The sequence below is a fragment of the Struthio camelus genome, chromosome W (assembly GCF_040807025.1).
Source record: "Struthio camelus isolate bStrCam1 chromosome W, bStrCam1.hap1, whole genome shotgun sequence".
NCBI classification, from domain to species: domain Eukaryota; kingdom Metazoa; phylum Chordata; class Aves; order Struthioniformes; family Struthionidae; genus Struthio; species Struthio camelus.
This window is the reverse complement of record NC_090981.1, coordinates 42,671,167-42,685,943: the sequence shown is the minus strand read 5'-3', so window position 1 is coordinate 42,685,943 and position 14,777 is coordinate 42,671,167. Positions and strand designations below refer to the sequence as shown.

At 38.5% G+C, this 14,777-nt stretch overlaps 1 protein-coding gene across 2 annotated transcripts in view; it reads right to left on the bottom strand.

Annotated features, from left to right (window-relative positions):
* Positions 1-14,777, bottom strand: part of LOC138064158 (synaptic vesicle glycoprotein 2C) — a 182,105-nt gene that overhangs the window by 39,177 nt on the left and 128,151 nt on the right. For both annotated transcript variants that reach the window (XM_068925551.1, XM_068925550.1), the window contains one exon: positions 10,924-11,075. In XM_068925551.1, the coding sequence (XP_068781652.1) occupies positions 10,924-11,075 (152 nt within the window). The remainder of the gene's footprint in view (positions 1-10,923; positions 11,076-14,777) is intronic.

Genomic DNA, 14,777 nt, shown 5'->3' with positions numbered 1-14,777 from the left:
CACTCAACTATTGTAGAATAACGACTTTTGTCCTACCACTACTCAAAACACAGACACAACCATTTCCACGGGTAGTGCCTTCCACAGCCCACCAGAGTTCTGAGCTCACAATCTGTGCGTGAAACTATCATGGTTTCAAACACATACTGGGTCTCTATGTGCAACTGCACGGAGAAATGTGATTAAAACCTTGAAATTGTTTTGCTGTGGAGTTCTAAAAACTATCATAAAGCTAAGCATTATATTTGGCGTGACAAGTTGTGGTAGTCCCTACTAATAGTGGCTGTTAAATGTGGAAGCTAATTGAAAATGTAAACGTTCCTGTCCTGGTCTAGGACTTTCTGTGATTTATGGGCATCTGAACTAAGGCTCACGGCGAATACCAAAAGAGATGTGATTAATCAAAAAAGACAATCAGTAGAGGCACAATAAAATACTGCAGTTCATGAAAAGAAATGGAACCTATTTATCTAGTCTAACTTTTACAAACAAAGCAATCATTGAAATGCTGGAATATTTCCTGAAGAACACAGAGATAGAATGGATTTTTTTTGAACTAGCGATGTGTGTTTTATCTTTCACATTTTGGTACAATGTACCAGTAGAACATCTAAGCAATTCAAGAAGCCCTTTCAACATCTTACCTTATTATATTTCATTCGTTTTGGAAGTTGTTGCAAGAAAAATTATTATTTTTCATGAGCATTTTAATGCAGTTATTTAAGTCTAGTATCCTGTAGCTCTACTTCATTTACCTTTTATTATCTTTTTTTTTTTTTAAATTTACAAAAAATATACAGAAACAACATCATATCACTACGAAACAGAGCCAAACACACTCGACAGGGCAGTTTATGGTCATTTGAACAGATGTGCTCTCTAAGAATTATCTCCTAATCTGAGGTCAGTCAATTAAACAACTCTGATCAGTTGAATATATGGGGTCTTTTTGTACAGACTATGATTCGTGCAGTCAGAAGTCCTGAATTAAAACTTTTATCAAATACTAGCAACACAAAAATATTATTTGCACTCACAAAACAAGTAGTACTTATTCCCAGTTACTATCGATCACAGCTGTCTGAGGGGACGGAGGGATTTTTGCCTATGGAGAGACAGTTCAAGTGTTCAAAATGTAATTATCAAAGGGATCAGGGAAAATACAATATGCTAAATAAACAGAGTAGGAGAATATTTTTCCCTTCATAAGCCCTCATGACATTCCTTATAGAGTCTAGAATTTTCAGGGATCATGTAGGAATCAGATGCTTACACTGGACAGAAAAGGTTCCCGAGGGAAAAAACAATCTAAAGGCCCCATCTTGATCCCTTTAGCTATCACTCCTCACTTTTTAACTATATTTCCGTGATATCTTCAGAAAACAACTAAGATGAAGGCCAAAACCTTTGGTGCCGCAATCGCGATCCTCCCTGAAAGAAGGCAAGACAATATGGCCTCAAACAGCCAGCCGAGGTCTGCTCGCCTCAGCAGCGTCTCCTCACCTCGCTCAGTATCAGGCTGAGGAGACCAGAAACGGAAACCTCAGCTCAGAGCCCTCCCTATCAAATCCTTCTATTTCTCTTTGCTTATTTTAAACTGTTTTAGGCTGGCATATTTGGAAAATAGAAATATACACACTTCTGTGTGAGGAATATTAAGCACGCAAACACTGTAGGGGAGATCAGTTTTCCCTTATCTTTGTACCAGTTCCTCCCCTATAAATACGTGCAGAAAGAAAGCAGTCAAATGCTGTATTAACCAACAGTTTTATAAGGCAGACAAACAATAATGAAGCACGGGCAACAGACTTCTGCTGTTGTACTGTATTCCAGACAAAATGAATAATCACCGACAAAGACCAGCAACCTGGAGCTACGGCTGAAGCACGGGATTTGGGAAAAGCAGGGAGACACTGGAAGCACTGCTGAGGCGCCTGGTAAGGGGTACTGGGGAAAAGTGGAGAGAAAGGGGTTGAGCAGCATCACTGGGACATATACGGGACATAAACCTATAGGAAACTAGGCCTGGCAACTTCTCTGTTCACAAAACAACTTGTTAGTTTTTTATTGAACCTCTAGATAAACCAATAATCTTTCTCTTTCACAGTCAACCTGAAGAGCTCAGGAGAAGGTTATTTCAGAAACTCACTAATGAGCATCTCTAGCGCTCATTAAATAGATGTGTTAAAAGCTACTTCAGCTTCTAACTATTGTGAATATAAACAGCTAAATGACCACATAAAACCCTGCATTGGGCACAGAAAACAGCAAACCGATAAACAAAGAGATTTGTTTTGCTCTCCCAGCCAGATTTGCATAAGCATCTGCTCTAAATTCTGCTGTGTTCTGTCATTCTTGTTGTTCCTAAAGATGAAGAATTTTTTAAGTATACACATTTAGTATAATCTAATTTCAGGCGATTTTTCCACACGAAAAACAGTTTATGAGTGGGAGTTGATAACTGAAGTTAACATTAAAACCACCTTGTCCCCCTTTAAATAACTTTTGGAAGTATATATATAGCTTCAGCCTGTAGGATATAAAATTAATGGAAGTGCATCAAATGGGGCGGGGGGGGGGGAATACAGCACTTTGGGGATCATTTTGCCTCTTACTGGAATACAAAACAGATCAACAGACGTTGCAGTACACAGTAGATGCCTTTATGTCTTATCTGTTCCATTTGTTCAGCAATACACGGGTTCATAGCAAATGCAGATTCAACATTAACAGAGCTCAAATTTCTTCCTTTAAATCCCAAGTAATATTTTCTATTAGTCAAAGTATCCATATATTCACGGATTCTTAAGTGAGAAGGTAAATTATCAGAAAGGCAAGTAGCTTATTCTCTTTCTCTTTGCAGGTAACCATGCTTTTCTACTATTAGTACTCTGCCTCCTGCAAAAGAGTCTTCTCTTCATCACTGATGCATCTCTAGCTTGACTAAATCAGTGATGATTTCCCATTTCAACAAGTTCCAATTTCAAACAAAGAAATGGAACAGGCCATCATATAACTATTTTTCCTACTTCCAACTCGCATTAATCCAGTGTTGATGTATAGAGGACAGCAGTATGTAATGTCTGTAGATGCGACTACTGAGTGCAGTTGCCTTTCCTCATTGTTTTGGGCACAGTTACCGTAGTGATGCAGCAATATGAAATCAGTCAAGCGTGTCTTCTTTTATTATAAATCATGTAAGTGTATCCCTGTCCTTTGATTGGATGTGTGTACTGCATCAGAGAGACTCAAATTCCCCTCTGGGGACTACAGCAAAGGAAGGGGGGAAGAAGGAACTCAGTGATCCTTTGCCTGAGACGAAATCATGATTTATAGTACGTTTATAAGCTGCTGGGCACCTTGCTGCTGGGAGCAGGTGGTGAAATAATGTGAGTGAAATCAAGCTTTTCTCTGATGCTCACACCTACATCTAATGCATATTCCTGAATTTAGAAGCTCTACAAAAAACATTTGTAAAGCAGCAATATCTGTAAAAGTCACAGTCTCTTATTTACAGCATCAACATCAACTTTTGACACTTTAAAGCTTATAGCTTTGAACAGATGAACTATACCTAAAGATGCTTTACAGATATTAATCTGTACAATCTCAAAATAGTGTGCCGTTCTTCAGACAACTAATAATGAGGTTAAGATGGTAATTTTTCAAAAGCAGTCAGGAATTCTCTATACTCATCCATCTATACTCGTTTTCTGTACTCAACCTAAACCTTCAAAATTCAAATAGAAGTCAAAAGATGCTTTGAGATACCCAAATTCATGAGTTACTTTTGAAAAAAAATGTAGTCTATACAAGCTGTCTAGCAGAAAATCTGTTTGTCTTACTAATAAAGCCACTCCCCAGTCATTTAATTTCTACCAAAATAAATGCTGAAAAACAGGAAAAAACCCTCTACTTTTCTTATATTATCTAAAACATATAATATGCAATATTTATATGCTGGGGAACAACTGTTTCATGGCAGTTGTCTTGGAATAATCATCACCACAGAAAAGTGCAACCTTTCGACTCCATTTTGTGGCTGGAATGACACCTGCCTCCTCTCAATGGGAGGATCCAGCCGGCTAGACTGAAATCGCTGCACTTCCTTTCTTGCAGCTGCCATCACTCAGAAGCCTCTCTTCTGCTCATCAGAAGTGCAGGGAGATGGATAGTTTCTAAGGTCCTTCTGCTTTTATTGCTACTCAGGTACTCACCGAGCCCTGTAACCTCACCGATATCAAAGAACACTGGAATAGGATGTTTCTATCCCATTCATTCCAGTACTGCTGCTGCCATATATCCCTGAGAAATCCCAACAAAGCCCAACAAGAAGACTGAATAGGGAGGTTTAAAGTTTCTCTGACTTCACTGTCCCTGAACAGTTTTAGTCAGTCCAGCTGTCAGTTTAGTCTCTGGCAGGCTAAGAGGTGTAGCCCCTCGCCAGCACCGCCGGGCGCTGCGCCTGCTCCGAGGCGCGCAGTGAGCCAGCAGCTCTCCGCGCAGCTGCCGCAGCCAGCTCCCTTACCTCCTTGCCTATTTTGTGACAATATAGTTCACAACAGTTTCACACAGAAGGGGAGTTTATTGAGGTTTGGAAGGTGTGTCTCTCCTTCTGTCTCCAAAGGGATGACACAGGAAGAAAGCAAACATGACAACAGAAAATCCTACAGTAACTACTCTAAAGCCACCTACCAAAAAGGAGATTAAAAGATCATTTCTATTCCTGGTAACATTCGCCTCTTCAGGCAAATTGATCTCCTTCTCTTCAACAATCTTTTGTTACAAACTGAGAAATGTTTTCCAGGACTCGAAAAAAAAAAAAAAAAAGAAAAAGAAAAAGAAAAAAGAAAAAAAAGAAAAAAGAAGAAAGAAAGAAAAAGTCCAGCAAAATCACAATGATACCAAGTTAGAAATAGAAGCTATTTATGGACTCCTGTGCCTGTGAAAAGACTCATTAGTATTAGCAAAATTATGAATGGGCAATAGGTCTCCAGTAGCAGGTTTGGTACATTTAATGTAGTCCCAAACTATTCAGGACAGATAGTGGTCTAATTACCCTTAGAAACTTTATTACACCTATATTTACAACTTTTTTTCCTATTTAAACTAAATCCCACTTCCTGCAATTTAAACTCACTTAAAGATACTGGCAGGACAAAAATAGAAGATAAAGATCTTTAAAGAAAAGTAGAAGCATATAATATTTTCAAGTGCAAACTAGGAAGAGATTACAAAGTTTCTGGTAGGAGAGAGAATTAAGCCTTTTAAAAACAGAAGTTACACTTAATATTTTAATTCCAATGTTTTGTTATTCTTAGGTTTGAGTCCATAGTTTGGACAGGTCTCTCTCTTCATTTTTAAATATTTTATTAGCGTAAAAATATGACTCTCTTTAAAAAAAATAAATATTTTAAAATATTTCCAAAAACCGCTCTCTTTAGTTTGATAAAATTCTAATGACTGGAGAATAACTACCCTTTGTAACTTGTCCTCTTTAAGTCACAGGACAAATTATCAGTTGTTTGCAAATGCAATAGAAAAATCTGCTTAAACAGCAAATGAGTTAATACTTTCCTACTTACACCTAGAGCCATTCCAGCTGGATAAGAAATCTCAGATTCTGAAATGAAATGCTTTTTCTTCCATCTCCTTTTCCACTTCTTTCTCCTCTAAACCTGTATTGCCTGAATGGTACTAAATACCTCTCTTCTGAACACAAGTGCCTGGTCCGCAATTAAGAGGAAAAAGACTCTACTGATGAAGCATGAATAGTTCAGATGAAGATCTCTTATGCAATGTGATTACACCAGTCTGAAGAAAATGTTTAGACAAAAGACTTAAATCTGCTTTTTGAGAGCACTAGGAAGTAGTATGTTTTGTATTTCCTTGGTTCTGTACTAGTAAGAGGGTAATTTTGTAGTCTTTTATTGAATAATCTAGTCTAATTTAATTGGAATTTGACTGACACATAGAGTAGTAACGTCTCTGCCTCAAGATCATACCAAAGAGCTTTTTCCATGAAATCTGTTTGACACGGTTCTCTCCTGTCTCCTGGTAAGTAACTGAACTGCTGAGGTTAGTGTGGGGAAAGGTATCATCAACTCTTCCTAGACCGTAATGATTCCGGAGGCTAAGGCCTTAGGAAAGTCATTAGCACTGTCTTGGCAGTAAGTGAGGGACATTGGAGACTACTGGCTTGAGGTCTTAAGAGCTATCTACTCTGCAAAATGGAAAAACCCACCTATTTTCAATCCTGTTATTTTAGGACTTTATGACCTCAGTAGCATAATCCCATTTTACAAGGTCCTCTACTACCATCAGGTTGGATTCGCCAAACCATCTGGTGAGGGAACACCCTTGTTCTCAGAAGACTTTTGTTCACACAGATCTGGTTGCAAATATAGTTCCCAGGTAATAGGTTGCAGATAGTCTTGATGAGTTGCAAAAGACAACCCAGAAACTAGTAGGAATTTATGCTGAGGAAGGCAGCTTCCCATATTTTAGGAGCGAATTTAAAAATGTAAGAACATTTGGTTTGTTTTAGTGATCTTTTAAGAAGCAAAATCAAATGACATTATTTAGAAAGTGATATGAAAAGAGAAGAAGATAGTGTTCCTCTTATACTTTCCTGTATATTAATAAAAGCCTTCTGCTTACGAAGTTTTAAATTCTTAAAATAGGACTTAGTTAACATATGGATATACTCCATCTCCCCTAGGATCTGGAGCGATGAATCTATAACATCAGATGTTATGCTGGCAGAACCATCATTATTTTCTTCTTACTGAGTTAAAGTATAATTACAGAACTCTCAGCCCTCCTTCTCTGTCTGTCCTTCATTGGTCTGTCATGTATTAAACTATGTACTAAACTATTACATGGCAAACAGCCAGTATTTACTTTTTTGTTCTTTTGTCTTAACATCGCACTGGCAAAAACCACGAACTGTTGAAGAAATGAACAGCACCAGGGTTAAGAAACATGTCAGTAACAGTACAGGTTTTTTTTAGATAACCTTGTCAACTCATAAATCTGTGCACAGAGAGATACTAATGACTCTTAGGCCTTTCATTCTCTCCTGTACTCCCAATCCAAAATCCTACATATTAATTTTTGTGTTGTGGGGCTGTAAACCTTAGATTATGATCTTGTTTCAGGTGTTCTGATAAGGGCAGAAGTCTGACACCTGGAACCCTGATTTGAGGATACACAGTCTTCTACCAGGCTTAGAATAGGAAAAAGAAGTACCTACAGTTGGAAGAGATCATATTATATATATTTATGGGTATATACATCCAAAAAATATTTCTGCAGTTTAGTAAGCCACAAAAGACTTGGGTGTATCATATATGAAGAACACAGAACTACATAGAACATCACATTAACAGTTTACATAAGCTGAAATCCTTATCGAGCCTTCCCTGATTTTTTGTTTGGTGATGCGGCAGAATGAAAATCTAGACTTTTTTTTAACAACACAGTGTATATCAGGCAACACACTTTTTGTGCAGAATTACTATTACTATTTTGTGCAGAAAATTTCTTTGCTTTTTAATTAATGGGTAAAACAGCTAGAACAATCTGGATGATTCTTTTTGGTTCCCAACCTCAAAATGTGACATAACCGTCATGTAATGAAATACTAATATCTTACTAATAAAGATTGAAATACAATCTTTAAATTGAAATGTAATTTCTCAGTCTTAAGATTCTTCACTGCTTGAAAAATGAACCCTTTACAGAATACTGTAATAAACATTTGATGCACGACAGTCTTTGAAGAAGTTTACCTTGAAAAATTATGCTAAATTTAAAGCTGCATTTGCAAAATAGTTTATAAAACGGTAATTACCTTTCCCACCCAGCCTGACCCAAGCAGGGCATAGAGCAATTTCTTCATAGCAGCCTAATCTGGGACTGTGATAACTGGCAGCAATTAGAAACATTTCTCTGTAGATGTTTATTCTAATAGCTTCTCTATGACCTGAACTCCTCTTTCAGAGACCCCAAACAAGTCTACATTCATTTTCAATTTTTAAACAGAAGCTAACAGCGATAGACTTTATGAAGTCCTGAAATAGCAATGCTTGTCTTACAGCTGAAATTGCCAGGCACTTGCAACAGTGATCTTTCAGTATACAATCACTGCAGCATTACACATTGATTTCTCCCCAAACAATTTACCTTTTATGTTACTTTTATTTTATGTTTTAGAACTTTACCCAGTTTTCAGGCATTCCCATGCTCCTTGAACAGAAACAAACTGTTACATATATAGATGTAACCTTTGTTCTCTCACAAAAAGATACAGCTAAATCTTCAACTGGTAAGCTACCATAGCCTCTCTGGCTGCCTTGGAGCTAGATAATGTATACCAGCTGTGGATCTAGGACTTTTTAAAGTGTCTTATATAAGAACCAGTGCAAATGAAAAGAATATATTTGTAAAAGAAGGGGAAAAAATCTACAAAATGATTTTACTCTGTTGTTCTGGTATTTTTCTATTCATTTAAGAATAATTCCACTATGCTCAATGGAGGTTTACTGCTTTTCAACAGATGCAGCGTCATTCCAACTTGCTTTGCATCAGCTAAGAAAAATCATCTCACCCTTTGTACACCTTATAGGAGAAGCAAAGAGCCCAGAAACTCCTATGCACTATATAAATGAGCCTTAGCAGTGGGTGGACTGCTTTTTTTATAATTATGTTTTGCTTCCTGGTTATTGGAGCTGTGAAAGACGAGGAGGACTGAAAGTGATTTGGAGAGAAATCTATACCTTTGCTTAATTCTGTTAAAATATTTCCATGGAAATCATGTAGAAATTGTAAAAGCAAAAATACCACTCCCGGAGTCTCCTTACGAATATATTCCATTCGCATGATGCAAAGATCTAAGCCAGTATTAACCCAACCGGGAATGATTCCATGGTAGAAATATTCTGGGATGTTTCCAGAATAGAGTATGCACGAAAGTACTCTCCTGAGCGCCCAGGCAGGATCTGCCCCCTTGGCAAGGCTTGTGAGGACAGCAGAGGAGCATGAAAATGAAGCTGTTTGCCCCAGCCCTGAGCTGGCATCAGCAGGTGGGGCTGTGCTGCCTTACATGGACTGCCCACACGCATGGACTTCACCGAGTTATTCCACATTTAAACTAGGAGGCAACACACCGGCTTTAAACTTGACAACATGATGAAAAAGTCTAATTTAAAGCGAAGGCAATTCTAAGACTCCATCAGAAGCCATAAATATATATATTTTTAATTTTGCCAAGATTATATGTAAATTCTTTTCTTTTCTTGTGAGGAAGGATCGTTTCTGCTCTTAATACCTCTCGTTTTAGCCCTCCTTTTGGCTATTGTGGCTTTTCTTAATATACTGCAAGGAGAACGATTTATATGGCTAGAGCTGAAGAATATTCCCTTTTAAAATTCATTTTTACTATTTTCTGTCTTAAGTGATTTCATAGTGATTTCAAAGTGATATCTGTGCAGAACAACAACAACAAACTAGTGCAGCATGGCTTTTTGTTACTGATATTCTTCCATTGAAAGAAGAAAACTCTTCCCTCTAGTGCCCCTGCTTTGGTATAAGGATGTGCATTATTATTCACTGAGATACACAGCTATGTGATGTTTTAAAAGCCCCTCAATAAAGGTTACTGAGTTATTTATAAAATCTACAATGAAACTAGACAACCCTTTAAAATCAATCTGTCTTAATGTTTGCATTTTTCACAGACAGAAATTTTTTAAATTAATATATAGGAAAGCAAAAAAAATCCTTGGCTTCCAGAGCAATTTATTAATTGAAAAAAAAAAATTAATACACATTGTACCTTGCCAATAAAGATTCCTGTCCTTGATGCCAGCAATTCAAAAACAAAAGGCAAGCTTAGGCTGAGCATACAGGACACTAAAATTAAAGGTAATACAACAGTCTAGATATTTGATTAGTCTGTGTGATTATAATGTATGTCTGTCTGCTTTCCTATCTTGCTAAATGTTCTAATCACTTTGGGCAAACCTTATGAATTTTCCATTTTCCTCCTTTTCACAATCCAACTTTTATAAAGCTCATTGTCTGGCTTAAGAAAACTGCTTTGCATTCCAGCTAATTCACAACACTGATTTAATTGTTTTGAAGAGCGTCAGTGAGAAGCACTTATAGAGGCTGATTTGTAAGAACCACTGAGCAATTTCAGTTCCCCTAGAGACCTGTGAGTGCTTAACTCTTCTAAAAGGCAAGCCCAAGAGACGAAGAATCAAATCTGCACCTTCACGTAATGTTTAACTATGTCACGGCAGTTCAGTCGTTGCAAGTTTTCTGCTTTATTCACCCTCATTCATTCCTACTGTATTTCAGTACAGTTTATACGACTTCTACATCACTAAAAAGATCTACTCAGAAGAAAATATTCAGCAGAGCTTTATATTCAGAACTAGTGCTGCAAACACTAACTAGAAAACACATGGTCCTCACTCTTCTTTCTGAAGTGAGCATAATCGACGTTTTATCTCTGTTTCAAACAATTAAAAATAACTTTTCAATAAAAGACAGCAGAAAGTAGTATAAATTTGACATCAGGCTTTTTAAAAGCTATTTTCTCTAACGCAACTCTCTATATCAGCTATCTTCTCCAGTTTCAACAATAACTTCAGTTATAGTATATGAGTTCAAGTTTCAAGTAATTTAAAGAATCTAAATCAGCATGAGTATTAGCTTTTTTTTGCATATTAATATATTGTTATTCAGGCTATGATCTACATTGCTTACCCCAAAAACAAATGAATTATTTCTTAACAGCAGGCTGTTAATACTGACGTATTTTGAGAAGAGACACAAGGTACCCTCTTTTAACTATAGTTAAGAAGTTTTACACTAGGAGAGCTACAAATCACAAAGAGAAGACGTTTTTCTTACCATAATGAGGAATTATTGCCCAAGCCATTGCAGAAGCATAGATACCGCCAATCATCCAAAACATACAGAGCCAACTCAAGTGTTCACCTCGTTTCTCCCGAGCAAGCACTTCCGAAAAATAGGAGAAGACTGTTGGAACAGCTCCACCAATCCTAAAAGGAGATACATATCCTGGATTAAGGGAGCGAGTAACAGCTAGTTAAAGTCTGAACAAGCTAACTTAAAACCCAATCTACAAGCAGCTTTTCTGGCAAGAGTGTCTGTTTCTCTTTAATTGCACCATGTATCTGAGAACTCTCGAGGAAGCTTGTACCAGTTTGGATAGAGTTATCAGCAAAGATTTTCATGAAGACACTACGTTCAATGTATTCAATGATTCAAATGGATTGTCAGTGCATGGGCCCTCTGGAACAGAAACCAGTATAAAGCTTTGACTTTCACCATTACAAAAATCCTGTAATCATGGCAGTCTACTGCCAAGTGTGAAAACATTTTCCTTTTAACTGCAAACATTAGCCTAAGGCAATCAAGAAGCAGACTAAATGACAACTATGTAACTAATACACTTTATTTCATACATATTTGGAAGGATGCTTTCTATTAAGTTGCACTACAGGATTTGCTAAACCCATGCTGGCCTATGCATTCAAACATCATTCAGTTTTCACATGGTAAAACTAAACACCGCCTAAAGGTTAGCTGGATAAAAATATGTTCAACTTGTTTTTACAAAACCAGACAAAACTCAAAGTAGGTATCAGTTTCAGCACCAGGTTCCAGCTCATTTTTACTGTCTTTATCTCTTCGCTACATGTAGCAGCTATCAAACCTTCCACAACAGAGTAAGTCCATCCACTACTTGTGGTTTTTATTTTTCCTGCTGAAGATAACACCTATGAGGTTTCAAGAGATATTCTTACATACCAAATTACATCCTCCAAAGAAGCAGTACTTCGCATCGTTTGAATTTTTAACTGAACTTTAAAGATAAATGCATATTTATGCTGCTGTCTCAGTGACTGCCAAACTGGGAGAAAAAAGAAGTAAGAAAGCTTAAAACAGACTATAACAAATATTAAAAAGGAGGACATCAATACAGAAACAATATTTCAATCCTAAGAAAATTCAGTGCCTTAGCAATACAGTTTATCTTAAAACACGTTCAGGTACTATATGAGCAATTAGGTTTTTCAGTTGACTGTTGTTTTGTCCTTCCCGTCTGGACGGCAGTTCACAAAGGACTGCCAGGCCGCTCTTACCGTCGCAGTTAGTATCTGCCGTGGTGGAGACTGTTCGCTTGCACGTTCTCTGCAAGGCCTGTAAAGGTCCGCACCTCCAGGAATTCTGGTGGGATATCCAGTAGGTTTCTCAAGCAAGAGCTGTATCTGCGGTCCTCTCTCGGGCGTGAAAAGCCTAAAAGGCCTCCCCAGCACCCCGCTGTGACTGGCCATGCGGATGATGGTCCTGCAAGGCTCTGGGGAGCCCCGGGATAAGCAACGGGGCAGGACGATGCCGCGGGCGCCCTCACAGCTTGCTTGCCGTGGGGAAGCCCTGCTAGCTCAGAGGCGCGTAGCTCAGGGGCTCCCCAGGCACAGGCTGATTACACCTATGATTTCTTGTTCACCAGGCCTCAGGCACAGCATTGAATTTCATTCCCACAATGTTCCCTGAAAACAATACTCGTGGATCAAATTAAATTATTTTACTACTGTTGAAAATTCAGTAGCCTAATCAGTAACAGGCCTTCTTCTTTCCTGGGTAAGCTGGAAAGTGCTGATGGGGAGTTACAGGTGCTCACTTCCAAGAAACCCTAAATTAATACATCACTTACGGTACGCAAGAGAGCATCATTCACGTACCCTACTTACCCAGTAAACAGCTTTGGTAAGTCAGCACTTTTTTTCTCTCCTTACTGCTGTTCACTAAGAAACGTATGAAGAGTGGTAGGTAAATATATATTTGTTACTTTTCCTGTTCTATCATCCAATCTGTGTTTCTAAATTTACAGTTTTCTTTGTTGCATGTTTCTTTTCATGAAGTACAGAATCTTCTCTTTCTCTTACAATGCAGTTAACTATGGTAGTAAATATAGCTTGCTACATAGAACAATTAATAATAAATTACATTTAACACTTTCGTAGTTTTCCCTTTGCAAAGCACTCGAAAATATTGTCTATGAAGGGTTCAGTCCAGGCAAATCTGATTCTTACGCTTATGAAATTCAAGATTCAACATAAAATCGTCTTAAAACTTCCCTTAAATCTCCTTGGCTGGACTTTCTACGAGGTGGGGCTTGGGGAGAGATCCCAATGTCCGTCCATAGGTCATGCAAGTGCTTGCGGGAAGGAGTAGGTAGGAAGTGGGTGGAAAATGGGTGGCTGCTTCTCACTAACCAGGAAGTGGAAAGAACGTAACGTGTATCTCAGCGTCATAAAGAAGTAGAGCAATCCCAACTGCCAGAGGCAATACAAAAAGTATCTCCTATCTGTCAGCATTAACCAGTGGGTACCATGAAAGATGAGACGTTATTGTTGCTATAGTATTTAAAACTGTTCCGGGGGGCCAGCTCCCATTTTATGTCCTAAAGATCCTTCAGGCTACGGAGGAAGCCTCGTCTCTACTGAGCAGTTTAATAAGGAAACTTTTCTGACAGACATTTTAAAGCTGCCAGGGAAGCAGACAGACATGTAAGAGGAATTTTGGAGCCAGCAGCTACAAAACCAAAATGTTTATTTACAGTATGCAAATAAATGGGGGAAAAAATCAGCTTTGGAAAAAAAGCACTTTGTCTGTCTCATCTAATGTGATTACATTGATATTTCCACAGAGTACATGAGCAGGCTAAAAAAAGCCTAAAAGTCTGGAAATTATGTTCATATTGATTAGATAGTGAAAATAATTTGTCCACTGTCTAAAGCTCTGTAACCTAAAAGAAAAACAAAGGATGCATTTTTATTATACCTACAAAAGCCACTACTTACAATTGCAGGTTTCAGTTCCATAGTAACTGTGCAGTAAATTGTGTTGTGTAGTTATTGGTACTTTTATTATGTGAACGGAAAACGTTACTTGTCAGTTGGTAAAATTCTTCCCTCTAGTCTCATATTAGTGATGGATGATACTGCTAAAAACTGTCAGGATACTGATACCAAAAAAGCTATTCCTGTGCCACTAATGGCAATGCTATTAAACTGACTTATAAGCCCCTCTAAGATTTTCAAAACAGCTTTCAAACAGCAGCGCTGGAGGAGGGAGAAGAGGAGGCCGGGGAAGCAGCAGCCTGCTGCAGCGCTGTTTCTTCGCCCTCCCGCTGAGCAGCAGCCCCGCCACCGCCCCCTAAAAGCTGCTCCTGCTCACAGGGCACGGGAGAGCAAAGAAGAGCTGCAGCTGCCAGCGCACCCAGCAACAACCAGGAAACACCCTAAAAACTGCCTGACCCTGCAGAACACTCTTCAGGAGCGGCGAAACCGCTGGCTGCTGCTTGCAGAAGCCTAACCGCGCGCACGGTACTGGAGCCAGGTAGCACTGCAGCACTAATGTGGAATCGGGCACGCTGCCCACTGCCAGCACAGCCGTGAACGGCCTCTGAGGGCGCCGGCAAAAGAAGAGCCAGCAACTCTGACTTTTTCCATCACTTTCTTGTGAGGGTCTTTCACATACTTCAGCAGCTATTGTGCATCATGTATTAATTCATCAAATGGTCATATTAAAAAAAAAACAAAAAAACTTGTGTCACCCAACAGCTGCAAGGAAAAATGCCCTTTCTAGAGTTCAAAAAAATGCTAGTCTAGATCCTGCCTTGGCTTACGCTGATGTAGACTCCTACTATTTCAGTGACTACAGCTGAGTCCTTC